Below are 26,586 nucleotides of genomic sequence, written 5' to 3'. Positions count from 1 at the left end.
GAGCACTGTACTAAGCGCTTGGGAGAGTACAAGATAGCAATATAGCAGGCACATTCCTTGTCCACAAAGAGTTTACGGTCTAAAGGGGGAAACAGACATTAATAGAAATAAATAACATGGCTCATTCCCCCATCCTTCCCCATCCTCATTGTGCTAGACTGTAAAATCCTTGAAGGCAGTGTGTGTTTTCTATTCTCCCAAGCATTCACGAAATGCTAATGATCGATTGTTATGGAGTGAAGATAACTGCCGTCTGATAATAATAATAATAATAGTTGAGGTAATTGTTAAGCACTTACTGTGTGCTATGCACTGTACTAAACATTAGGCTAAATAGAAGCTGTATGGCCTAGTGGATAGAGCATTGGCTTGGGAGTCAGAAGGTCATGGGTTCTAATTCAGGCTCTGCTACTTGTCTGCTGTGTGACTTTGGGCAAGTCACTTCACATCTCAATGCCTCAGTTCCCTCATCTGTAAAATGGGGATGGAGACCGTGAGCCCCACGTGGGACAGGGACTGTGTCCCATCCGATTTGCTTGTATGCACCCCAGCGCTTAGTACAGTGCTCTGCACATAGTAAGCACTTTAACAAGGGTCTAGGATACACAGCAGACTACTGGCGGAGACAAGTGGCAGGTGAATTATCCTAACCCAGCCCACTTGCTTTGCTCCTTTCAGGCCAACCTATTCTCTGTGTCCCCGTCCCATCTCTCTCATCATCGACCCCCTTATTCGCTCCCTCCTTCTTCCCTGGAAATTCCTCCTGCTTCTTAACCGACAGACCAGATTATCATCTCTTCAAAGCCCTACTAAAATCATATCTCCTTCAGGAAGCCTTCCTTGACTAATCTCTCAGCAGAGAAGCACCGTGGCCTCGTGGCTAGAGCGTAGGCCCAGGAGTCAAAAGGTTGAGGGTTCTAATCTCGGCTCTGCCACTTGTCTGCTGCGTGACCTAGGGCAACTCACTTCACTTCTCTGGGCCTCAGTTCCCTCATCTGTAAAATGGAGATTGAGACTGTGAGCCCCATATGGGACAGGGACTGTGTCCAGCCTGATTTGCTTACATCCACCCCACCGCCTAATACATTGGCTGACACACGGTAAGTGCTTACCAAATGCTATTATTATTATTATTATTATTATTGTTATTATCTTCTCATCCTATTTTCTTTCCCTACTGTGGTGTCTATGCATTCGGGGTCAAAAAGCCTAAGGACTGTTCTCCGTCCTATGTAAACTGTGATTCCTATGAGAGAAAGGAACTGTGTCCAACCTAATTCACCTGTACCTATCCCAGCCCTTAGAATAATAATGTTGGTATTTGTTAAGTGCTTACTATGTGCAGAGCACTGTTCTAAGCACTGGGGTAGATACAGGGTAACCAGGTTGTCCCATGTGAGGCTCATAGTTAATCTCCATTTTACACATGAGGTAACTGAGGCACAGAGGAGTTAAGTGACTTGCCCACAGTCACACAGAGCTGGGATTCAAACTCATGATCTCTGACTCCCAAGCCCGGGCTCTTTTCACTGAGCCACGCTGCTTCTCTAGAACAGTGTTTGACACATAGTAAGTGCTTAAGAAATACCATTTAAAAATAGCACTTATGTTCTCACCCCACTTTCTACCCCTACAGTTGCTTCCTCTACTTGTAATTTTTTTTAAATGTCTGCCTTCCCCAGCTTGAGAGCAGGGATGGTAACTACTTAAGTTTACCGTAGTCACCCGAGCTCTTAGTACAGTGCTGGGCACACAGTAAATAATGATAGTAATGATAATATTTGTTAAGCGCTTACTATGTGCCAGATACTGTACTAAGTGCTGGGGTGGATACAAGCAAATCGGGTTGGACACAGTCCCTGTCCCACGTGGGGCTCACAGTCTCAATCCCCATTTTACAGATGAGGGAATTGAGGCCTAGAGAAGTGCAGTGACTTATCCAAGGTCACATGGCAGGCAAGAGGCAGTGGTGGAGGTCCTTCTGACTCCCAGGCCCATGGTCAGACCTGCTTCTCCGGTAAATGTCACTGATTGATTAATTGGGGCCCGCCCAATTAATTAGTGAGCAAGTTAGCACATTGTTTTGGGTTCTTGACCGCTATCATCAAGAACCAAACTATCCCTCCTACTCTGTGGGTATTTATTAAATCATTCATTCATTTATTCATCCATTCAGTAATATTTATTAAGCACCTACTGTACTCTACTGCACTCTCCTAAGCGTTTGGAAGAGTACAATACAACTGTAAACAGACACATTCCCTGCCTAACATGAGCTGCCAGTCTAGGGGTGGGGAAACCGACGTTAAAAATAATAATAATAAAAATGGTATTTGTTAAGTGCTTACTATGTGCCAGGCGCTGTTCTAAGCGCTGGGTAGTTACAAGGTAGATACAAGGTCATCAGGTTGTCCCACGTGGGGCTCACAGTCTTAATCCCCATTTTACATATGAGGTAACTGAAGCACAGTTAAATTAAGACCTGAAAGTCACGCAGCTGACAAGTGGCAGAGCAGGATTAGAACCCACGACCTGTGACTCCCAAGTCCGTGCTCTTTCCACTAAGCCACGAAATTACAGATATGTACATACTGATGTGGGGGTGGGAGGTGAGGTGGTGAACAAGCAAGTCAGCGCCATGCAGAAGGGTGTGGGAGAAGAGGAAAGGGGGGCTTAGTCAGGGAATAATGGTATTTGTTAAGCACTTACTGCATGCCAGGCAATAAATTAAGCAATGGGGTGGATACAAGCAAATCAGGTTGGACACAGTCCCTGTCCCACGTGGAGCTCACAGCCTCAATCCCCATGTGACAGATGAGGTAAAACTGAAGCACTGAGAAGTGACTTGTCCAAGGTCATACAACAGACTGGTGGCAGAGCTAGGATTAGAACCCAAGAACTCTATGACTAGGCCATGCTGCTTCTCTGATACTTAGTGCATGTTATTTTATTTGGAAATGAAAATGATTTGCAGGTCACTTTTGGGGTTAATAATAATAACAACGGTGGTATTTGTTAATTGCTTTCTATGTGCCAAGCACTGTTCTAAGCGCTGGGGCATCTTTGTTTGGAGCTCTTTGGATTTCAAGCGGAATGACTGAAGAGAATGGGTGGAGATCTGATGGATGAACAGAGCAGGCAGGGTGTCCACGAGTTTAGAAATTCAACAAAAGCCCCAGGTCGGTTACAGAGTTACATGCGGGTTTAAAAGGAAGTGTCCCCTAGCTGATATATACAGTTTTGAAAATGAGACAATTTGAAAAAATTTAGGTTCACCTCCCCCCAGGTCAGTCCTCTCCATCAAAGGAGATCTGCTTTTTGCATTCCACAGGTCGAAGAAACAGTGAACTACAATGATAGGTTTCACTTTCTGTTTCACTTTAATTCTCACCCCCTAGCCAAATGCTAGGTAATGCTTTTTCAGCTGCCAGAGAGGAATTAAGAACACACACCAGGGGATATTTTCAATTTTACAATTTGGTGCTATTTAACACTTTTTGTTACTACAGATAAATGAGTAAATTCACTAAAACAATTTTTGTTTGAAGTTCTTCCGTGGATATGGGATTCTCCCAACTGCTTAGTACAGTGCTCTGCACATAGTAAGGGCTCAATAAGTGCAAATGAATGAATGAATGGATGGATGGGTGGATGGATGGTTGGATGGATGCATGGATGGATGCATGGATGGATGGATGCATGGATGGAAATCCCTTCAAGAAAGCTACATTTTGTTCCTCTAAAGCAGAGTCTGTGGGTCTCCGTCCGAGGTTTCCAAGGGCAACTGTTTCAATTCCAAATAGAGGACTTATTTTTAAATATCTCTGTTTCCTTTTTTTTAGCATACTTTGATCTGAATCCAAGATTTGGGGTGTTACTATTTTGACTTCTTGCCCTCACAACCCCTCTTAACCCTTCCTATTTAGAAGCCTTTGATATTGTGGATACAAATCCTTCAGAATTTGGAGCGGGATATCAAAAACCAAGTAGGAGGAGGAAATGTCTCTGCAGTAGAAGTGTTTTCTGGGAAAATTTGTTTACTCTTGTCCCAAGCCGAGAAAGGAACTGGATTTAAAAATATTTTATTTAAATTAAGTGACAAGTCTTAAGGTAGGGGAGCAGACTTCTTTCTTGGCATGATCCTAGCTATGTATAAATAGACCCTCTCATATTAACTGGTTATGTGATATTCACCTCACGCCCAGCCCCACCCCACTTTTGAACATATCTTTCAGTAACGTATTATAAATTATTTATTTACATCAATGTCCATCTCCCCCATCTTTCCATAATATATCATAGATTTTTTTTATATTAATGTACATCTCCCCCTCTAGACTGTAAGCTCATTAAGGGCAGGGAACGTGTCAGCTAATTCTGTTTACCGTATTCTCCCAAGCGCTTAATACAGTGCTCTGTACCTAACAAGCGCTCAATAAATACCACTGATTGATCGATTATGGGTGGAGTTGAAAATTTCTAAATTGGTCACAAGGTTAGAACAGTGCTTTGCACACAGTAAGCGCTTAACAAGTACCATAATTATTAAGGTTGCAGGAGAAGCAGCGTGGCGTAGTGGATAGAGCTCGGGCCTGGGAGTCAGGAGGCCTGGATTGTAATCCCAGTTCTGCCTCTTGTCTGCTGTGTGATCTTGGGCCAGTCACTTCACTTCTCTGGGCCTCAGTTATCTCATCTGTAAAATGGGGATAGAGCCTGTGAGCCCCATGTGGGCTCAGGGACTGTGTCCAACCTGATTGGCTTGTAGCTACCCCAGGGCTTAGTAGGGTGCCTAGCGCGTAGAAAGTGCTTAGCACATGCCATAAAAAAAAAAGTCCCTTCTCTGTGTCTCAGTTCCCTCATCTGTAGAATGAGGATTAAGATTGTGAGCCCCATATAGGACACTTGATTAAAGAGTGTCTTCCCCAGCGCTTAGTACAGTGCCTGGCAGTAAGCGCTTAACAAATTCCATTAAAAAATGGTGCTGATTACAGCGGTTTCCCATTCATTGGTCGATCTGTGGAAGAAACTCTTTTCTCTGCCCTGCAGAAAGAGGCCGAGTGAGGTGACGGAATGAACCCGTTATTGGGCAGGGATTGTCTCTATTTGTTGCCGAATTGTACATTCCAAGCGCTTAGTACAGTGCTCTGCGCATGAATGAATGAACCTAAAGGGATGACAGAGATGCAGTGTTTCCATCCTACCTCTTCAGATACTGGACTGAGCCAGTGACCTGCGTTCATGGAATCTGACAATTGGGGTTGCTGTTGCCTCATTCTCCACAGACAGGCTCCATCCCTGGAAACCCCTGCTCTTCCCTTCCGGAAGTTCAGGAATTCTGAAATCATTTCTAGGGTAGGGAACGCGGCGGCTATTTCTGTTGTATTGTCCTCTCCCAAGTGCTTAGTACACGGAGCTGCACCCGTGGAACGCTCAATAAATACCATTAGGGGATTGATCACGATTCTTCTGCAAAGGGGATTTGCGGGAGTTCTTCGTAGGGGTGAGGGAACTGGAGAGACTCCCCCAAATCTGTCGGAGTGCGGTTGGAGCCCCTCCTCCCCCCGCTCGAAAAAAGGTGTCAGGCAAATAGAAGGCTCCCTGAGGCTGAATTTTTTTTATGGTGTTGGTTAGGCACTAACTATGTGATTCACTCAATCATTCAATCCTATTTAATAATAATAATAATGTTGGTATTTTTTAAGCGCTTACTATGTGCCGAGCACTGTTCTAAGCGCTGGGGTAGACACAGGGGAATCAGGTTGTCCCACGTGGGGCTCACAGTCTTAATCCCCATTTTACAGATGAGGGAACTGAGGCCCAGAGAAGTTAAGTGACTTGCCCAAAGTCACACAGCTGCCAAGTGGCAGAGCCGGGATTCAAACCCATGACCTCTGACTCCCAAGCCCGGGCTCTTTCCGCTGAGCCACGCTGCTTATTGAGTGCAGAGCACTGTACTAAGCGCTTGGGAGAGTACGATATAACAATAAACAGACACATTCCCTGCCCACAGCCCCGGGCACTGTACTAAGCACTGGAGTAGATGTGAACTGATCAGGCTGGACACAGTCCCTGTCCCACATGGGGCTCGCAGTCTTCATCCCCAGTTTACAGATGAGGGAACTGAGGCACAGAGAACGGACTTGCCCAGGGTCGCACAGCAGACAAGCAGCAGAGCTGGGATTAGAACCCAGGCCCTTCTGCTTCCCCAACACACTCCATCCACTAGGCCAAGCCGCTTCGGGGATCATTTCTTTGCAGATTTGTTTCACCTTCCATCTGAAGAGTCAGAGTTGAGCCCAGAATAGAGTTTCGTTGACACTCCCAATATAAAAAGGACTCCAATAACACCCCGTCTATGTTCCTCAGCTTCCAAATTACTCACCCCTAACTAATAAGTGTCGGGTGAAAGGCGTTTTTTCAGTCACCCCCTCACCCTCCCCTTTCTTATCTGGTCTCCCTTAACTTCCAAGCTAAAAAAAATAAAAACCCTACTCTCAACATGCTCGCTGGAAAGAGGGATCGCTTCAAAAGTTTCAACGTCGAGGAAAGAAACAAACCAGAAAACCAAACCAAGCCAAAATTTGGGCACCGCGCATTGTGTAAGCAGGGAATTGGCTGCAAAGAGGGAGCGTGCCTGACGTGGGGAAATTTCACCGGGAGGGAGCTTCCCCGGAGCGGCTGCGAGAAACGCTGGCAGTTGGAAGAAACCTAGGGAGGAAGGTGGAAATAAAGATAGCAGATCGACAATGAGAAATGATAATAAAAAGCTTCAGGATCTAACGCGGCGGCAAATGTCAGGACACATGTAATTCATCTGCCGGATAAAATGGCAGTCATCCAATTTATTATGTTTTTCTTCTTCTCGTGAACACGGGGGCTCTTCCAAACGCAAGACGACAATGAGATTCGGTAGTTGGCGGTTTTCTTCAGATGCACATTTTTTTTTTTCTTCACGAGCGTGTGAACTTTTCGGTTGATGAAAAAAAAGTAGGAAACTCCACTGAAATGTCCAAAATGCGGTGCGCCTCCCAGCCCTCGGTCCCCGTAAGGTCTCCGTGGGCAGGGAATGTGTCCGTTTATTGTTCTAGCGTCCCCTCCCAGGCGCTCAGTACAGTGCTTTGCACACAGTAAGCGCTCACTAAATAAGACCGAATGAATTAATGCTCTGCACACAGCAGCTCAATAAATACGATTGGAGGAATGAATGCCTGTCATTTCTTTCTTTTTATTAATATCTGCATCCCCCTGTAGACTGCAAGCTCGTCAGTACTGCAAGCTCTCCGCGCCCGGGAGGCGCTCAGTAGATACTTTTGACTGCATATGAGTAATTTCTTTCTATTAAAAGGTGATTCCCCCTCTGGACTACGAGCTCGACGCGGGCGGGGAGTGTAGGTGTTTCTTGCGAGATCAACTTCTCCCAAGAGCTCAGTACGGTGCTCCGCGCCCGGGAGGCGCTCAATAGGTACGTTTGACTGCATAATGAGCAATTTCTTTCTATTAAAGTCTATTAAAGTAGACTACAATCTCGTCGGAGGCAAGGAGCGTGGCTGTTTCCTGCGAGATCACCCTCTCCCAGGCGCTCAGTAGATAAGTTTGAATGCCTATGAGTGTGAGCCCGCTGTTGGGCAGGGACTGTCTCTGTTGCCGAATTGTCCATTCCAAGCGCTTAGTACAGTGCTCTGCACATAGGAAGCGCTGAATAAAGACGTCTAAAGGCATATGAGTCATTTCTTTCTGTTAAAGTGTGATTTCCCCCTTCGGACTGCGAGCTCGAAGAGGGCAGGGAGCGTGGCACTTTCCTGAGAGATCGCCCTCTTCCAAGCGCTTAGTACGGCGCTCCGGAGGCGCTCAGTAGATACCTTTTGATCGCATTTGAGTCATTTCTTTCTCTTAAAGACTCCCCCTCCCTGTGGGCTGCGAGCTCGACGCGGGCAGGGAGCATGACTGTTTCTTGCGAGATCACCGTCTCCTAGGCGCTCAGTACGGTGCTCCGCACCCGGGAAGCGCTCAGTAGATACTTTTGACTGCAGATGAGTTATTTCTTTCTATTAAAGTCTCCCTCTCCCTCTGGACTACGAGCTCGTCCGAGGCAGGGAGCGTGACTCTTTCCTGCGGGATCACCCTCTCCCAGGCGCTCAGTACGTCCCGGGAGGCGCTCAGTAGATACTTTTGACTGCAGATGAGTCATTTCTTTCTATGAAAGGGTGATTCCCCCCCCTGGACTGCGAGCTCTCCCTCTCCCGCTGGACTGCGAGCTCGACGCGGGCCGGGAGCGTGGCTCTTTCCTGCGAGATCGGCGCCTCCCAGGCGCTCAGTACGTCGCTCCTTGCCCGGGAGGCGCTCAGTAGATAGGCCGGGCCGAGTCGGAGGGCGGCCCCGGGGTACTGCTCCTTTAAGACCGGCCGTCTCTTTTTTTCCCGGGCTACAAAAGGGAGCGACCCCTGGGTGGCTTTTTTTTTTTTTTTGACAGCTCTCCCCCTCCCGAGGCCCGAGGCCCCGCCCCCTGGGCGGCCCCGGCCCTCCGATTGGTCGGCCGGCCGGGATCCCGCGCTCCGATTGGTCGGCCGCTTCCCCCCCTCCCCGGGCCGAAGCTGGAGAACTCCGGGACGGACAATATTCTCTTACACCGGAGCAAAATGGCGACTGTCATTCACAACCCCCTCAAAGCGTAAGTAAGACTTTTTTTAAAAAAAAAATAAATTAAATATACATATTCCGCGTGGTTTCCATATGAAAAAAAAGGCGCCTTCCTCCGAACCCATCCTCCACCTCCTCCCCGCCTCTCTTCTCTCCTTCTCCCCTGTCCCTCTGGGTGGGTTTTTGATTTTTATTTATTTGGGGGGGGAGGAGGGGGATTTTATTTCTAAGGATTTATTAGGACGATGGCAGTCGGGAAGGGGGCGACCGGCGGTCCCAGCGGGGCAAGCCGGGTCGCATTTGCTTTTTTTATTTTTTAAAAATAATTAAAAGGATGGGGGGAGAGGGAATTAAGCAGCAGCAGGGGGATCTGGAAGGGGCGAAGGGGGTCTGCAGGGTTGGGGGGGACCCCCACCCCTCACCACTTTGCCCCGGGAGGGAAGGTGGTCAGTGGGTGGACGGGGCACTGGACTCTTTGCGCTTCTGTCCGGGGGCTCGATCTCTCTCTCTCTCTCCTCCGGGAAGCCTTCCGGACTTGGGGAGGGACGGCTGGTCCAGCCCGGTGGTCCTCGGGCCCGTCCGGTCCCCCGGGGATGGGGGGCTTCCCCTGTCCCGGGAGGTCCGCTCCGAGGGTTTCGAAGAGGTGGACATCTCACCCCGTGGCGTGGGGACAAGAGATGGTCACCCTAGTCTGTCCAGTCCTCGAATTTATTAGGGATGGACATCTCACCCCGTGGCGTGGGGACAAGGGGTGGTCACCCTAGTCCGTCCACTCCTCGAATTTATTAGGGGTGGACACTCGCCTCGTGGCGTGGGGACAAGGGGCGGACACCCTAGTCCGTCCACTCCTCGAATTTATTAGGAATGGACATCACACCCCGTGGCGTGGGGACAAGGAGTGGTCACCCTACGTCGTCCACACCTCGGATTTATTAGGGGTGGGCGTCTCACCCCGTGGCGTGCGGACATGGGGTGGACACCCTAGATCGATCGTCCACACCTCGGATTTATTAGGGGTGGACACTCGCCTCGTGGCGTGGGGACAAGGGGTGGTCACCCTAGTCCGTCCACTCCTCGGATTTATTAGGGATGGACGTCTCACCCCGTGGCGTGGGGACAAGGGGTGGTCACCCTAGGTGGTCCACATCTCGGATTTATTAGGGGTGGACATCTCACCCCGTGGCTCTACTGCGATCGCCCCGTGGCGTGGGGACGGGAAGCGGTCACCCTAGTCCGTCCACGCCTCGGATTTATTAGGGGTGGACACTCGCCTCGTGGCGTGGGGACAAGGGGTGGGCATCCTAGTCCGTCCACGCCTCGGATTTATTAGGGATGGACATCTCACCCCGTGGCGTGGGGACAAGGGGTAGACACCCTATTCCGACCATTCCTCCAATTTATTAGGGGTGGACATCTCACCCCGTGGCTCTATTGCGATCGCTTCGTGGCGTGGGGACAAGGGGTGGTCACCCTAGTCCGTCCACGCCTCGGATTTATTAGGGGTGGACACTCGCCTCGGGGCGTGGGGACAAGGAGTAGACACCCTACTCTGTCCATTCCTCGGATTTATTAGGGATGGACCTCTCACCCCGTGGCGTGGGGACAAGGGGTGGACACCCTACTCTGTCCATTCCTCGGATTTATTAGGGATGGACATCTCACCCCGTGGCGTGGGGACAAGGGGTGGTCACCCTAGATCGTCCACACCTCGGATTTCTTAGGGGTGGACATCTCACCCCGTGGCTCCACTGCGATCGCCCCGTGGCGTGGGGACAAGGGGTGAGCACTTAGGTCGTCCACACCTCGGATTTATTAGGGGTGGACACTCAGCCCTGGCTCTATTGCGATCGCTTCGTGGCGTGGGGACAAGGGCTGGTCACCCTAGATCGTCCACACCTCGGCTGTATTGGGGTGGACATCTCACCCCGTGGCGTGCGGACAAGGGGTGGTCACCCTAGGCTGTCCACGCCTCGGATTTATTAGGGATGGAAATCTCACCCCGTGGCTCTATTGCGATCTCTTCGTGGCGTGGGGACAAGGGGTGGTCACCCTAGGTCGTCCACACCTCGAGCTTATTAGGGGTGGACACTCACCTCGTAACTCTCTCTCTAATCGCCCTGTGGCGTGGGGACAAGGGATGGTCACCCTGGATCGTTCACGCCTCGGATTTATTAGGGGTGGACACTCGCCTCGTGGCGTGGGGACAAGGGGTGGTCACCCTAGGTTGTCCACGCCTCGGATTTATTAGGGATGGACATCTCACCCCGTGGCTCTATTGCGATCGCCCCGTGGCGTGGGGACAAGGGGTGGTCACCCTAGTCGTCCACCCCTCAGATTTATTAGGGGTGGACACTCACCCCGCGGCGTGGGGACGGGGGTGGTCACCTTAGGTCGTCCACGTCTCGGGTTTATTAGGGGTGGACGCTCTCCCCGTGGCGTGGGGACCAGGGTTGGTCACCCTAGATCGTCCACACTCGGATTTATTAGGGGTGGACATCTCACCTCGTAACTCTATCGCGATCGCCCCGTGGCGTGGGGACAAGGGATGGTCACCCTAAGTTGTCCACGCCTCGGGTTTATTAGGGGTGGACATCTCACCCCGTGGCGTGGAGACAAGGGGTGGTCACCCTAGATCGTCCACACCTCGGATTTCTTAGGGGTGGACATCTCACCCCGTGGCTCTATCGCGATCGCCCCGTGGCGTGCCGACAGGGAGGGTCACCCTAATAATAATAATAATAATAATGTTGGTATTTGTTAAGCGCTTACTATGTGCCGAGCACTGTTCTAAGCGCTGGGGTAGACATAGGGGAATCAGGTTGTCCCACGTGGGGCTCACAATCTTAATCCCCATTTTACAGATGAGGGAACTGAGGCACAGAGAAGTGAAGTGACTTGCCCACAGTCACACGGCCGACAAGTGGCAGAGCCGGGATTCGAACTCATGAGCCCTGACTCCAAAGCCCGTGCTCTTTCCACTGAACCCTAGATCGTCCACACCTCGGATTTAGTAACAATAATAATGTTGGTATTTGTTAAGCGCTCACTATGTGCAGAGCACTGTTCTAAGCGCTGGGGGAGATACAGGGTCATCGGGTCGTCCCACGTGAGGCTCACAGTCTTCATCCCCATTTAACAGATGAGGGAACTGAGGCCCAGAGAAGTGAAGCGACTCGCCCACAGACACACAGCTGACAAGTGGCAGAGCCGGGAGTCGAACCCATCACCTCTGACTCCGAAGCCCGGGCTCTTTCCACTGAGCCACGCTGCTTCTCCAGTCATTGTATTTATTGAGCTCTTACTATGTGCAGAGCACTGTACTAGGCGCTTGTAGGGGTGGACACTCGCCTCGTGGCTCTATCGCGATCGGCCCTTGCCTCGGATCTGTTTAGGGGTCGATTTAGAGGTAGGAAAGTTGAGGCACCCCCTTCCTCTCCTGCATTTCCCCCCTCCTCCTCCCCTCTGATTGAATTACATCCTTTTAATTCTCTCTCTTTTAATTCATTACTCTCCTAAGCGCTCAGTACGGTGCTCTGCACACAGTAAGCGCCCAATAAATACGATCGATCGATCGATCCTTTTGGAGAGGAGAGTTGGCCTTTTGGCTACTGGGTCCAACCCGGTTCGCTTGTATCTACCCCAGCGCTTAGAACAGGGCTTGGCATATAGTAGGCGCTTAACAAATATCACCATCATTATTATTACTATTTATTAAGAGCTTCCCATGTGCCAGGCACTGTGCTAAGCGCTGGCGTGGATATAAGCAAACTGGATCATTATTATTATTATTACTATTATTACCATCATTCATACCATCATCATTATTATTACTATTTATTAAGAGCTTCCCATGTGCCAGGCACTGTGTTAAGCGCTGGGGTGGATACAAGCAAACTGGGTCATTATTATTATCATTACTATTATTACCATCATTAATACCATCATCATTATAATTACTATTTATTAAGAGCTTCCCATGTGCCAGGCACTGTGCTAAGCGCTGGGGTGGATACAAGCAAACTGGGTCATTATTATTATCATTACTATTATTACCATCATTAATACCATCATCATTATAATTACTATTTATTAAGAGCTTCCTATGTGCCAGGCATTGTACTAAGCGCTGGGGTGGATACAAGCAAACTGGGTCATTATTATTGTTATTACTATTATTATTACCATCATTAATACCATCATCATTATTATTACTATTTATTAAGAGCTTCCCATGTGTCAGGCACTGTACTAAGCGCTGGGGTGGATACAAGCAAACTGGATCATTATTATTATTACCATCATTAATACCATCATTATTATTACTATTTATTAAGAGCTTCCTATGTGTCAGGCACTGTACTAAGCGCTGGGGTGGATACAAGCAAACTGGGTCATTATTATTATTATTACTATTATTACCATCATTTATACCATCATCATTATTATTACTATTTATTAAGAGCTTCCTATGTGCCAGGCACTGTACTAAGCGCCGGGGTAGATATGAGGTCATCAGGTTGTCCCCCGTGGGGTTGACAGTCTCCAGCCCCATTTTACAGCTGAGATAACTGAGGCACAGAGAATGATAATAATAATAATAATAATAATATTGGTATTTGTTAAGCGCTTACTATGTGCAGAGCACTGTTCTAAGCGCTGGGGTAGGCACAAGGGAATCAGGTTGTCCCACATGGGGCTCACAGTCTTAATCCCCATTTTACAGATGAGGTAACTGAGGCACAGAGAAGTGAAGTGACTTGCCCAAGGTCACACAGCTGACAAGTGACGGTGCCGCAATTAGAACCCACGACTGGTATTTGCTTAACAAATAGCATTATTATTATTATGGCATTTGTTAGGCGCTTACTATGTGCCAAGCACTGTTCTAAGCGCTGAGCACTGGTTATTATTATTACCGATCGGAGTGGACTGGCTCCTCTCCGGGCCGGAGAGAATAATAATAATGTTGGTATTTGTTAAGCGCTTACTATGTGCAGAGCACTGTTCTAAGCGCTGCAGTAGATACAGGGTCATCAGGTTGTCCCACTTGGGGCTCACAGTCTTCATCCCCATTTTACAGATGAGGGAACTGAGGCCCAGAGAAGTGACTTGCCCACAGTCACCCAGCTGACAAGTGGCAGAGGGAAGATGCTGCCCGTCCGGGGGTCGGGGGGCGTCCAGTCCACTCCAGGGGGGGGGATCGTGGCCTAGCGGAGGGAGCGCGGGGGCTGGGAGTCAGAGCACCTGGGTTCTAATCTAGGGTTTAGTACAGTGCCTGGCGCATAGTAACAAATACCATTATTATTATTATATTATTATTATTATTACTAGTCCTGGCTCCGCCACGTGTCTGCTGTGTGACCTTGGGTAAGTCACTTCTCTGCGCCCCAGCTGTAAAATGGGGAAGAAGGCTGGGACCCCCACGTGGGTCAATGGCAGCGCTCAGCCCTTAGAGCAGTGTTTGGCACATAGTAGGGCTCAGTGGCAAGAGCCCGGGCTGGGGAGTCAGAGGTCATGAGTTCAAATCCCGGCTCCGCCGCTTGCCAGCTGTGTGACTTTGGGCAAGTCACTCCACTTCTCTGTGCCTCAGTTCCCTCATCTGTGAAATGGGGATTAAAACTGCGAGCCCCACGTGGGACAACGTGATCACCTTGTGTCCCCCAGCGCTTAGAACAGTGCTTTGCACATAGTAAGCGCTTAACAAATAACCACCATTTATAGTAAGCGCTTACCAAATATCATCGTTATTATTTCCTCGTCTGTAAAATGGGGATTAGTAGTGTGAATCTTACCTGGGACAGAGACTGTGTCCAACCCGATTAGCTCGGATCTACCCCAGCGCTTAGTACAGTGCCTGGCACCTAGTAAGCGCTTAATGGATCATCATCATCATAATAATGATAATAATGGTATTTGTTGAGCGCTTACTAGGTGCCAGGCATCTATAGGCATTGCGTCCAACCCGATTAGCTCGTATCTACCCCAGCGCTTAGCTCAGTGCCTGGCACCTAGTAAGCGCTTAGCAAATCATTATTCTAAGGACTGCGTCCAACCTGACTAGGTCGTATCCACCCCAGCGCTCAGTACAGTGCCTGGCACCTAGAAAGCGTTTAACGAATCATTATTATAGGCATTGCATCCAACCCGATTAGCTCGTATCTACCCCAACGCTTAGCTCAGTGCCTGGCACATGGTAGGCGTTTAGCAAATCATTATTATAAGGACTGCGTCCAACCTGATTAGCTCGTATCTACCCCAGCGCTTAGTACAGTGCTTGGCACTTAATAAACGTCAACTAATCATTATTATAGGCAATGTGTCCAACCCGATTAGGCCGTATCTACCCCAGCGCTTAGTTCAGTGACTGGCACAGAAGAAACGCTTAGCACATCATTATTCTAAGGACCGCGTCCAACCTGAGTAGCTCGTATCTACCCCAGCGCTTAGTACAGTGTCTGGCCTACTAACTAGTGTCTTACTAGGTAGTAAGCGCATAACAAGTGCCATTTTTTTAAAAAATAAAAGGACTTAATTCATTCTCCCTCCCAGCTCCACAGCACTTTTATGTAATTTATTTATTCGTATTGATGATCTTTCTCCCCCTCTGGACGGGAAGCTCGCTGTGGGCAGGGAATGTGTCCTCTCCCGAGCGCTTAGTACAGTGCTCGGCACACAGTAAGCGCTCAGTGAAGACGTTTGATTGATCGATTCCGTTCGTCTGCCCTCAGGGCCGGGCTGGAGAGCAGGGACCAGCCGGGGTTCATTCCGTCGTATTTCTTGAGCGCTTACTGGGTGCAGAGCACTGTACTAAGCGCTTGGGAGAGTCCAATACAACAATAAACGTTCCCTGCCCACGACGAGCTTCGCCCCCCGGAGGACACCCTCCCCTCGGACGGGAAGGAAAGCTGGACCCCAATCAATCAATCAATCGAACGTATTGAACGCTTTGCTGTGTGCAGAGCACTGTACTAAGCACTTGGGAGAGAGAACAGTACACTCAACGGTGTTTATTGAGAGTTTATTGTGGGCAGAGCCCTGTAGGAAGCACTTGGGCGAGGGCAGTACAATCAGTGGTATTTACTGAGCGCTTACTGTGTGCAGAGCCCTGTACTAAGCGTTTGGGAGAGTACAAAACAATCAGTGGTGTTTATTGAGGGCTCACGGTGTGCAGAGCTCTGTACTAATCGCTTGGGAGAATACAATACAATCAATCGTATTTATTGAGCGGTTACTGTGTGCAGAGCACTGTACTAAGCGCTTGGGAGAGTGCAATACAGTCAATGGTGTTTATTGAGGGCTTACTCTTTGCAGAGCCCTGTACTAAGCGCTTGGGGAAGTACAATACAATCAATGGTGTTTATTGAGCGCTTACTGTGTGCAGAATCCTGTACTAAGCGCTTGGGGGAGTGCAATACAGTCAGTGGTGTTTCCTGAGAGCTTACTGTGTGCAGAGCCCTGTACTAAGCGCTTGGGGAGAGTACCATACAATCAAAGGTGTTTACTGAGCGCTTACTGTGTGCAGAGCCCTGTACTAAGCGCTTGGGAGAGTACAATACAATCAGTGGTGTTTATTGAGAGCTTACTGTGTGCAGAGCCCTGTACTAAGCGCTTGGGAGAATACAGTACAATCAATGGTATTTATTGAGCGCTTACTATGTGCAGGGCCCTGTTATTAGACCCGTTCCCTATTCCTAGTCTAGAGAGGGGGGCTTTCAGCCCCTCCCCCTTCCTCCCCCAGAAAGGAAAAGGGAGAAAGATAAATTGGTTTTTTTTTTTTGCGAAACCAATCAATCAATCAATCAATAGTATTTATTGAGCGCTTACCATGTGCAGAGGAGCTCCGCCTTCTCGGGCAGAAATGTGGCCGCTGTTTCTTTCCCCTGCCCCCCAAAAGTGGAAGTGTCCTGTCGTGTTTTTTCCACATTTTCCCTCATTCCCTCGGCCCGTCCCCCGGTCCCCACCCCCACCCTCTTAACAAGGCCCATCGTTTTGGAGGTCATGGGGCGTCTATTCAGCTCCAATTACCTAACCATTCATTCATTCAATGGTATTTACTGAGCGCTTACCGTGGGCAGACCCCTGTACTATGCACTTGGGAGAGGACCTCAGAACGCTAAACAGACACATTCATTGATCCATTCATTCAACCGTATTTATGGAGATCTTGCTGTGTGGCACTGTACTAAGCGCTTGGGAGAGGACCACAGAACGCTAAACAGACACATTCATTGATCCATTCATTTAACCGTATTTATGGAGCGCTTGCTGTGTGCAGAGCACTGAACCAAGCGCTTGGGAGCGGAAAATAGAACAATAGACACATTCATTCATGAAATTGTATTTATTGAGCGCCTACTGTCTGCAGAGCACTGCACTAAGCGCTTGGGAGAGTGCAATACAACAATAAACAGACACGTTCATTGATTCATTCAGTCGTTTTTATTGAGTACCGACAGCGTGCAGAGCACTGGACTAAGCACTTGGGAGATGACCGTGGAATAATAAGCAGACACGTTCATTCATTAAATCGTATTTATTGAGCGTCTACTGTATGCAGAGCACTGGACTAAGCGCTTAGGAGAGGACAATACAATCAATGGTATTTCTTGAGAGCTTATTGTGTGCAGAGCCCTGTACTAAGCGCCTGGAAGAGGAGAGTACAATCAGTGATATTTATTCTTTCAGTCATTCAATCATTCATTCAATCTTATTTATTGAGCGCCTATTGTGTGCAGAACACTGAACTAAGCGCTTGGGAGAGGACACTACAACAATAAACAGATATATTTCCTGCCCACAACAAGCTGAGGGTCTAGAGGAGCAGATAATTAATATACATAAATTACAAATATTCATTCATTCGTTCAATCGATTTTATGGAGCACTTATTGGGTGCAGAGCACTGTACTAAGCGCTCGGGAGAGGACAATGGAACAACAAACAGACACCTTCCCTGCCCACGATGAGCTTACAGTCTAGAGGGGGTGACGGACAATAATAGCAATAAATAAATGACAGATCTGGGCTTAAGTGTGGCTTAGTGGAAAGAGCTTGGGCTTGGGAGTCAGAGGTCATGGGTTCTAATCCCGGATCTGCCACTTATCAGCTATGTGACTTTGGGAGAGTCACTTAACTTCTCTGTGCCTCAGTTTCTTCATCTGTGAAATGGGGATGAAGATCGTGAGCCCCATGGGGGACAACCTGACCACCTTGTATCTGCCCCAGAGTTTAGAACAGTGCTTAGCACATAGTAAGCGCTTAACTAATACTATAATAATAATTATTATTATTGAGTGGTGTGGGGCTGGGAAGGGGGAATGAACAAAGGGAGGAAGTCTGGGCGACGCAGAAAGGAGTGGGAGAAGAGGAAAGGAGGGCTCAGTCAGGGAAGGCTTCTTGGAGGAGTTGGGCCTTCAGTAGGGCTTTGGCGGGGAGAAGTTTTCGTCTGTGAGATTTGAGGCGGGAGGGCGTTCCAGTCCAGAGGGAGGACTTGAGCCAGGGATCAGCGATGAGATAGACGAGATCAAAGAACGATGAGAAGGTTAACAGGCCCAAAAAGTCGATTAGGAGCACTGGACTGTGAGTCTGCAATGGTACTTATTGAGCACTTACTGTGCTCTTGGGAGAGGATAATAGAACAGAGTTGGTAGACTCCTGCCAATCAATCAATCAATCAGTCAATCAGTCGTATTTATTGGGCCCTTACCATGTGCAGAGTACTGCACCAAATGCTTGGGAGAGTCAGTCAATCGTATTTATTGAGCGCTTACTGTGTGCAGAGCACTGTACTAAGAGCTTGGGAGAGGATAATAGAACAGAGTTGGTACATACCTGCCAATCAATCAATCAATCAATCAGTGAATCAATCATATTTATTGAGCCCTTACTGTGTGTGGAGCACTGCACTAAATGCTTGGGAGAGTCAGGCAATCGTATGTATTGAGCGCTTACTGTGTGCAGAGCACTGTACTAAGCGCTTGGGAGAGGAGAATAGAACAAGTTGGTAGACACCTTCCAATCAGTCAATCAATTGTATTTATTGAGCACTTAGTGGGTGCGGAGCACTGCACTAACCCTTGGGAGAGTCAATCGTATTTATTGAGCGCTTACTGTTTGCAGAGCACTGTACTAAACTCTTGGGAGAGGATAATAGAAAAGAGTTGGTAGACACTTTCCAATCAATCAGTCAATCAATCGTATTTATTGAGCATGTACTGGATGCGGAGCACTGGACTAAACGCTCGGGAGAGTCAGTCAAATGTATTTATTGAGCGCTTACTGTGTGCAGAGCACTGTTTTAAGCGCTTGGGAGAGGATAATAAAACAGAGTTCGTAGACACCTTCGAATCAGTCAATCAACGGTATTTATTGAGCACGGTACTGGGTGCGGAGCATTGCACTAAACGCTCGGGAGAGTCAATCAATCGTATTTATTGAGCGCTTACTCTGTGCAGAGTACAGAGTACTCTAAGCGCTTGGGAGAGGATAATAGAACAGAGTTGGTAGACACCTTCCAATGTGCTAAACGCTTGGGCGAGTCAGTCAATCGTATTTATTGAGCGCTTACTATGTGCAGAGCACTGTACTAAGCCCCTGGGGGAGGACACAAGAACAATAAAAGATCCATTCCCTGCCCAGAGTTGGTAGAAATTTCCCTGCCCACAACGAGTTTACAGTCCAAAGGATGCACAGATCTTAATATTTTCATGCTCTGGGAACCAACCTCCCTCCTCCCATCTTTTTATTATTATTATTATTATTATTATTAAATAGGGTGTTTGGGGGGGAGGGAGGGTTACATTCGGCAACGCATCTGGTGTGTTATCAGAAATGATTCTGCACTGCATTTGCATTAACAAAACGGCAGGACCTTGCGATGTGTAAATGTATTGTCATTTGGAATGTTTAAGGACAGAAACATTCCCAACCCAGGCTTGCTGCTTGGAGAGAGTTGAGTTGTAATTTATAATTAGCTCCTCCCTTTTTCATCCCAGCCCCTTTCCCTAGGGGTGAGGGGAGGAAACAATACATACAGAGGGGGAAAACAAAAAAGAAAAGCTTGTCCTCACTTGATGTCTTTTAAACTCCTAATGTAGAGAGAACACAGGCTCGTCACTGGCAGCCGGACACCATCTGCCTCCCCCCCCAACCCCCCCTTAACTTGTGTGATAAATCCTTTTATATTTTTCATTTGTTCTTAAAAGTTGCTGATCAAGAAATCGTACACATGTAAATAAATTATGCATAGGATAAATTAGAACAAAAAGCACTAATACCCAGGGTGGGGTGGGGGAAGTGGGGAGAAGATTTTGAACACTGTTTTATATCTTCATGTGTCCTTCCTGACAATGAAGCAGCCAAATGACATTAGCATTTCCTCTGTGTTTTGATATTCTCATTATCTCGCTCGCTGTCTTTACTCCTCCGCTCTTTTCTCTCTTTCTCTCTTCCCTCTTCCTCTTCCCTTTTCTTCCTCCCACTCTTTCCCTCCCCACTCTTTCTCCCTTTCCCCTTTCCCCCTTTCTCGTCCTCTGAGAAGCCAGACACTCAAAAGGTTTTGCTCTGAGATGCGGTGATAATCGAGAGACCAGCTCAGATTTCATTGAGTTCCTGTAGAACTTAGTTTTCTCACGCAGTTTACAAAGATATACTGGCTCTGCCCATGTGGGACAATTTTGTAAAGTGGCAGTTAAGAGCCTATTACCTTGAGTTCTATTTTAATACTCAGGGCTCTTGAACTATGATCACCTCATCCCAATGGCCTAGTGGATAGAGCTCTGGCCTGGGAGTCAGAAGGTGGCGGGTTCTAATTCTACCTCCACCACTTGTCTGCTGGGTGTCCCTAGGCAAGTCACTTCACCTCTCTGAGCCTCAGTTACCTCATCTGGAAAGTAGGTATTGAGACTGTGAGTTCCATGTGGGGCAAGGACTGCGTTAACCAGATTTGTTTGTCTCCACCCTACTGCTTAGTGCCTGGCACACAGTAAGCACTTAACAGATACCACAGTTATTATTATTATTATTTGTCTTTTTTTGATTTCTTCCCCTCCATCCCCCATTTTCTCTTTCCTTCCAGTCTCCAATCTCCTCCCCTCTCTCCCCTCTGCAAACTCTCCCCCACCTCTTCGCCTCATCAATCTGGCCTTTTTCTGGATCGTCGCCATTATTATTATTATTATTATTATTATTTCCTGTCAGGGTCTAAGGGGCAGAAACACCGGCAAGATCACAAAGCGGGAAACGGCAGATATCTGAATAAGCAGAAAGTTGCAACGGGAAAAATTGTGGTGTTAAGAAGTTACTAGGTGCCTGGCACTGTATTAAGCGTTGGGGTAGATACGAGCTAATCAAGTTGGACATAGTCCCTGTCCCACTTGGGGCTCACTGTCTGAATTCCCATTTTACTGTAGCAGCAGGCAAGTGGCACCGGTGGGATTAGAATCCAGGTCCTTCTGACTCCCAGGCCCGGGCTCTAACCACTACACTACACGGCTTCAAAAAACAGAATTTAAAGAGCGTTTCTGGGTAACTCTGCATATAGAGAGAAGTAGGGTGGCGTAGTGGATAGAGCACTGGGCTGGGAGTCAGGAGGACCTGGGTTCTAATTTTGGCGCCGCCACTTGTCTGCTATGTGGCCTCAGGCAAGTCACTTCCCTTCTCTGGGCCTCACTTACCTCATCTGTAAAATGGGAATTAAGACTGTGAGCCCCAGGCGGGAACAGTGACTGTGTCCAACCCAATTTGCTTGTATCCACCCTAACGCTTCAAACAGTGCCTGGCACAGAGTAAGCGCTTAACAGATGCCACAATTATATATATGTGGACCGTAAGCCAGTCAAGTCTGATCTGTAGGTTCTTATCTGTAGTCATACGTGTACACTTGTTCTTTGTGAAGCAAAGGCCCGAGGAACTCACGGACCTGAACCCAAGTTAAGAAGTCAGTTCTCCATCTGAATTCTAACTCATAACTCACGGCCTTTGGAAGCTTAATGCACTTAATGCAATTAAGACCGTATTAAAAAGTCTAACCCAGGAGTCCAACTGATTTCCTCTCCATCCCTTCTAATGTTATTACTTTGACAATGGGCTTCTCTGTCAAATAAAGACGCATATGTCAATGGGGAAGCCTGTCCTCTTTGCTTGAGATTTATTGGCTATATAGGTCTGCCATTAGTGTTATTGTTTTAAAACCAGATCTTCAGGAAGAGGGATTCTCCTCAGCATTAGTTTTCGGAAGAGAGCTCTGGGGAAGGCATTTTCTGCTCCAGCCCTTCCCTCTCAAATATGCACATGAATGACAAAAAATCCCATATTGGGATTAACTGGATGTCTTCCTCTGGCGGGTCACTCGAAATGTGTCGCTGACATTAAAGGTTTTCATTTCCGCAACGTTCCTAAGAGGTGCCAAGCATGAGGATCGATGATCCAATCTTGTTCAGTAGGGAAACTGAATCCCAGGGGGGAGTTTACAGACTGAGGGAACTAAACAGTCACCTAGTTGTTGAGCTTGGGCTCAGGACTCATTCCTGGCTCTTCACTCAGCTGCTTCTCAGAGGGGTCGCTATGTACATACAGGATCATTTCAGGGGACAAGATAGAGAGCAGAGCTGCAATCGATCGATCGATCATATTTATGGAGTGCCTACTGTGGGCATTCATACATTTATTCATTCATTCAATTGAATTTATTGAGTGTTTACTGTGTGCAAGGCACAGTACTAAGTGCTTGGAAAGTACAATTCGGCAACAAATAGAGACAGTCCCTGCGAACAACAGGCTCCCAGTCTAGAAGGGGGGAGATAGACATCAAAACAAGTAAACAGGCATCAGTAGCATCATTATAAATAAATAGAATTATAGCTATATACACATCATTAATAAAAATGAATAGAATGATAATTGTAAGCATGTACATGTATATACACAAGTGCTACAGGACAGAGCACTGTACTGAGTGCTTAGGAGAGTACAACACAACAATATAACCGACATGTGGGAAGCAGCACGGTCTAGTGGATAGAACCCGGGCCTGGGAGGCAGAAGGACCTGGGTTTTAATCTCAGCTCTGCCACTTGTCTGCTGTGTGACCCTGGGCAAGTCACCTAACTTTTCAGAGCCTCAGTTCCCTCATCAATAAAATGGGGATTAAGACTGTGAGCCCCATGTGGGACAGGGAGTGCAACCAACCCGATTTGCTTCTGTCCGCCCCAGTGCTTAGACCATTGCGTGGCACAGAGTAAGTGCTTAACAAATACCACCATTATTATTATTATTACTGCATTAATATAAATTAGTTAATTATGGATCTGGACATTAGGGCTGTGGGGCTGGGTCGGGGTGTGGTGAATAAAGGGAGCAAGTCATAAAGAGCAGGAGAAAAGGAGATGAGGGTTTCTACAAACATCTGTTTGGTGGAAATAGAAATAAATGCCCTGATTCATTCCCAACCTCCTAAGTCGTTATCAACAGAACAGTCATCCTTAACACTTAGGAGGTTTGTGTAGCTTTGTATATTTAAGCCTGCACATACAAACAAGAAGAAGCATTACTGAAGGCCCATCTCCTCCAACAGGCCTTCCCCTACTAGGCCCGCCTTTCCTCTTTTCCCGCTCCCTTCTGCATCACGCTTGCTCTTGCATTTGCACCCTTGATTCACCCTTTCTTCAGCTCCACAGAACTTATGTTTGTACCTGTGATTTATTGATTTCTCTTCGTGTCTATCTCCCCCTCTAGACTGTAAGCCCACTGCGGCAGGTAGCGTGTCTACCAAACCTGTTGGATGGTACTCTCTCGAGGGCTTAGTACAGTGCTCTGCACACAATAATCACTCAGTAAATACCAATAAATTGGATTGACGGGTCAATTAAAAAAAATCAGTCAGTGGTATTTCCAAACGCTATACTCAGTGTTTGGAAAAGTACAGTGAAATAGAGTTGGTAGAAGCAATCCCTGCCCACAAGCAGCTTACAGTCTAGAGGGGGAGATAAATGTTAAAATAAATTATAGGTAGGGGAATTAGTAGAGTATAAGAATATGTACCGCAGTGCTGTGGGGCTGGAGTGAGTCTCGGAGTGCTTAAAGGGTCCACAGCCAAGTGGAAGGGGGAATGAGGGCTGTCTGGGAAGGCTTCTTGGAGGAGATGTATTTAGGAGCCAGTCAATCCAATTTATTGAGCACTTACTGTGTGGATAGCACTGTTCTAAGTGCTTGGGAGAGGACACTAGAACAATACGACAGACACATTCCCTTCCTACAACGAGCTGACAGTTTAGAGGGAGAGACAGACATTAATAGAAAGAAATTATGGACATGTGCATCAACCCTGTGGGTCTGGGAAGGGGGATGACTAAAGGGAATAAGTCAGGGTGATGCAGAAGGGAGTGGAAGACAAAGAAAGCTTAGTTAGAGAAGGCTTTTTGGAGGAGATGGGCCTTCAGTAAGGCTTTGAAGGGGGAGAGATATAATTGTCTTTTGGATACGAGGAGGGAGGGTGCTCCAGGCCAGAGGCAGACGTGGGCGAGGAGCTGGCAGAGAGACAGGCGAGACATAGTGAGAAGGTTGGCATTAGAGGAGCAAAGTGTTGAGGGCTGGGTTGGAGTAGAATAGCGAGGTGAGGTAGGAGGGGGCAAGGGGATGGAGGGCTTTAAAGCCAATGGTGAGGAGTTTCTGTTTTATGCAGAGGTAGACAGGCAACTACTGGAGGTTCTTGAGGAGAAGGAAAACATGGCCTGAACGTTTTTGTAGAAAAATGAGTGTTTTGTAAGTTGGGAGTGTGGTGAACTCTTGGATATAGAGGGGAAGGGACTCCAGGCCCGAAGGAGGACAGGGTCAGGGGGTCAGTGGTTAGGTATTTGAGATGGAGATTCGGAGAGCTGGTTGGCGTTAGGCGAGTGTGCGGGCTGGGTTGGAGTAATAGAGAAGCCAGGTAAGGTAGCAGAGGGCAAGGTAATTGAGCGCCTTAAAATTGACTATTGAATTAGCTTTCTCGAGGACCTCAGCCGAATCGAAAGAAAAAAGGTGAATTTATGTTTAATGGTCTAAGTGACAGGTGTTTTGTTCTAAGTAGTGGGAGGGTTTTAAAAACTGACCATTTTGATATTTCAACCTGGCATTTCCTCTCCACAACCTCTGTTATCATTGTTCTTACTGATCCCACTGTTCATCAGTATTCATTCATTCAATAGTATTTATTGAGTGCTTACTGTGTGCAGAGCCCTATACTAAGTGCTTGGGAGAGTACAATATAACAGTAAACGGACATATTCCCTGTCATCAACGAGCAGGAGTTTTGTATGTCTGTCTCCTTCATTAGATTGTCAGCCTGTAAAGGTAGGGAATGTGTTTTGCTTCGCTTTTTTTAAATAGTATTCATTAAGTGCTTACTATGTAACAAGTGCTGCATTAAGCACTGGGGTGGATATAATCAAATTGGGGTGGACACAGTCCCTGTCCCACGTGGGGCTCACAGTTTTCATCCCCATATTAAAGTTGAGGGAACCGAGGCCCAGAGAGTGAAGTGACTTGCCCAAGGTCACACAGCAGACAAGTGGTGCAGTCAGGATTAGAACCCGAGTCTTTCTGACTCCGAGACCGGGGCTTGATCCACTTATTATTATGTTGGTATTTGTTAAGCGCTTACTATGTGCAGAGCACTGTTCTAAGCGCTGGGATAGACACAAGGGAATCAGGTTGTCCCACGTGGGGCTCACAGTCTTAATCCCCATTTTACAGATGAGGGAACTGAGGCACAGAGAAGCTAAGTGACTTGCCCAAAGTCACACAGCTGACAAGTGGCAGAGCTGGGATTCGAACCCATGATATCTGACTCCAAAGCCCGTGTTCTTTCCACTGAGCCAAGCTGCTTCTCACTTGCCCACGCCAATGCCCATGGATACCTGCAGGATGGGCTTGGTGAACTGGTGCTATAATAATAATAATAATAATGATGGTATTTTGTTAAATGCTTGTTATGTGTCAAGCGCTGGGGTAGATACAAGCTAATGAGGTTGGGCATAGCCCCTGCCCCCATTTTGCAGATGAGGTAACTGAGACCCAGAGAAGTGAAGTGACTCGCCCAAAGCTACACAACAGACAAGTGGTGGAGCCAGGATGAGAATTCAGGTCCTTCTGATTCCCAGGCCCGGGCTCTATCCACTTGGCTATACTACTTCTCTGCCTGAGACACACAAATCAATTTTTAATCACCAGGTGATCTGGCTGGAATTCCCAGCTGCCTAATCTGTAAAATGGGGTTTCAATATCAGTCCAGTGGATAGAGCCTGGGCCTGGGAATCAGAAGGTCAAGGGTTCTAATCCTGGCTCTGTCACTTGTCTGCTGAGTGACCTTGCAGCGTGGCTCGGTGGAAAGAGCACGGGCTTTGGAGTCAGAGGTCATGAGTTCGAATCCCAGCTCTGCCCCTTGTCAGCTGTGTGACTGTGGGCAAGTCACTTAACTTCTCTGGGCCTCAGTTCCCACATTTGTAAAATGGGGATTACGACTGTGAGCCCCACGTGGGACAACCTGATTCCCCTATGTCTACCCCAGCGCTTAGCACAGTGCTCTGCACATAGTAAGCGCTTAACAAATACCAACATTATTATTATTATTATTAAGTCACTTCTGTGGGCCTCAATTCCCTCATCTGTAAAATGGGGATGAAGACTGTGAGCCCTGTGTGGGACCAGGACTGTGTCCAAACCGATTATCTTGTATCTACCCAGCATTTAGAACAGTGTCTGGCACATAGAAAGTGCTTAACAAATACCATACTTAATTAATTCGTTACTTAGACAGCGAGTCCCTGTGTGGGACTTGATTAGCCACCCCAGCATTTAGTACAGTGCTTGGCACACAGTAAACGCTTAACAAACACCACAAGTATAATAATCATAATTATAATTCAGGAAGGGGATCTCTTCTTCTCCTCCTTTCCCCACTGGGGGGTCCTG

General features: G+C 47.7%; 1 protein-coding gene across 3 annotated transcripts in view; it reads left to right on the top strand.

Moving 5' to 3' along the window:
* The first annotated feature begins 8,595 nt into the window (after window positions 1–8,595).
* The window catches only part of DPF3 (double PHD fingers 3), a 305,729-nt gene continuing 287,738 nt past the window's right edge, over window positions 8,596–26,586 (top strand). For 2 of the 3 annotated variants that reach the window (XR_003762040.2, XR_003762038.2), the window contains exon 1: window positions 8,598–8,668. Coding sequence is in view for 1 of the 3 variants with exons in the window: in XM_029072157.2 (XP_028927990.1) it covers window positions 8,637–8,668 (32 nt within the window). In the remaining 2 variants the exon portion in view is untranslated. Of the gene's footprint in view, window positions 8,669–26,586 lie in introns of all 3 variants that reach the window. The other variant, XM_029072157.2, reaches the window with a different exon arrangement.

Source organism: Ornithorhynchus anatinus, chromosome 1 (assembly GCF_004115215.2).
Source record: "Ornithorhynchus anatinus isolate Pmale09 chromosome 1, mOrnAna1.pri.v4, whole genome shotgun sequence".
In the NCBI taxonomy this organism is placed as follows: domain Eukaryota; kingdom Metazoa; phylum Chordata; class Mammalia; order Monotremata; family Ornithorhynchidae; genus Ornithorhynchus; species Ornithorhynchus anatinus.
This window is presented reverse-complemented; position numbering and strand designations above follow the sequence as displayed.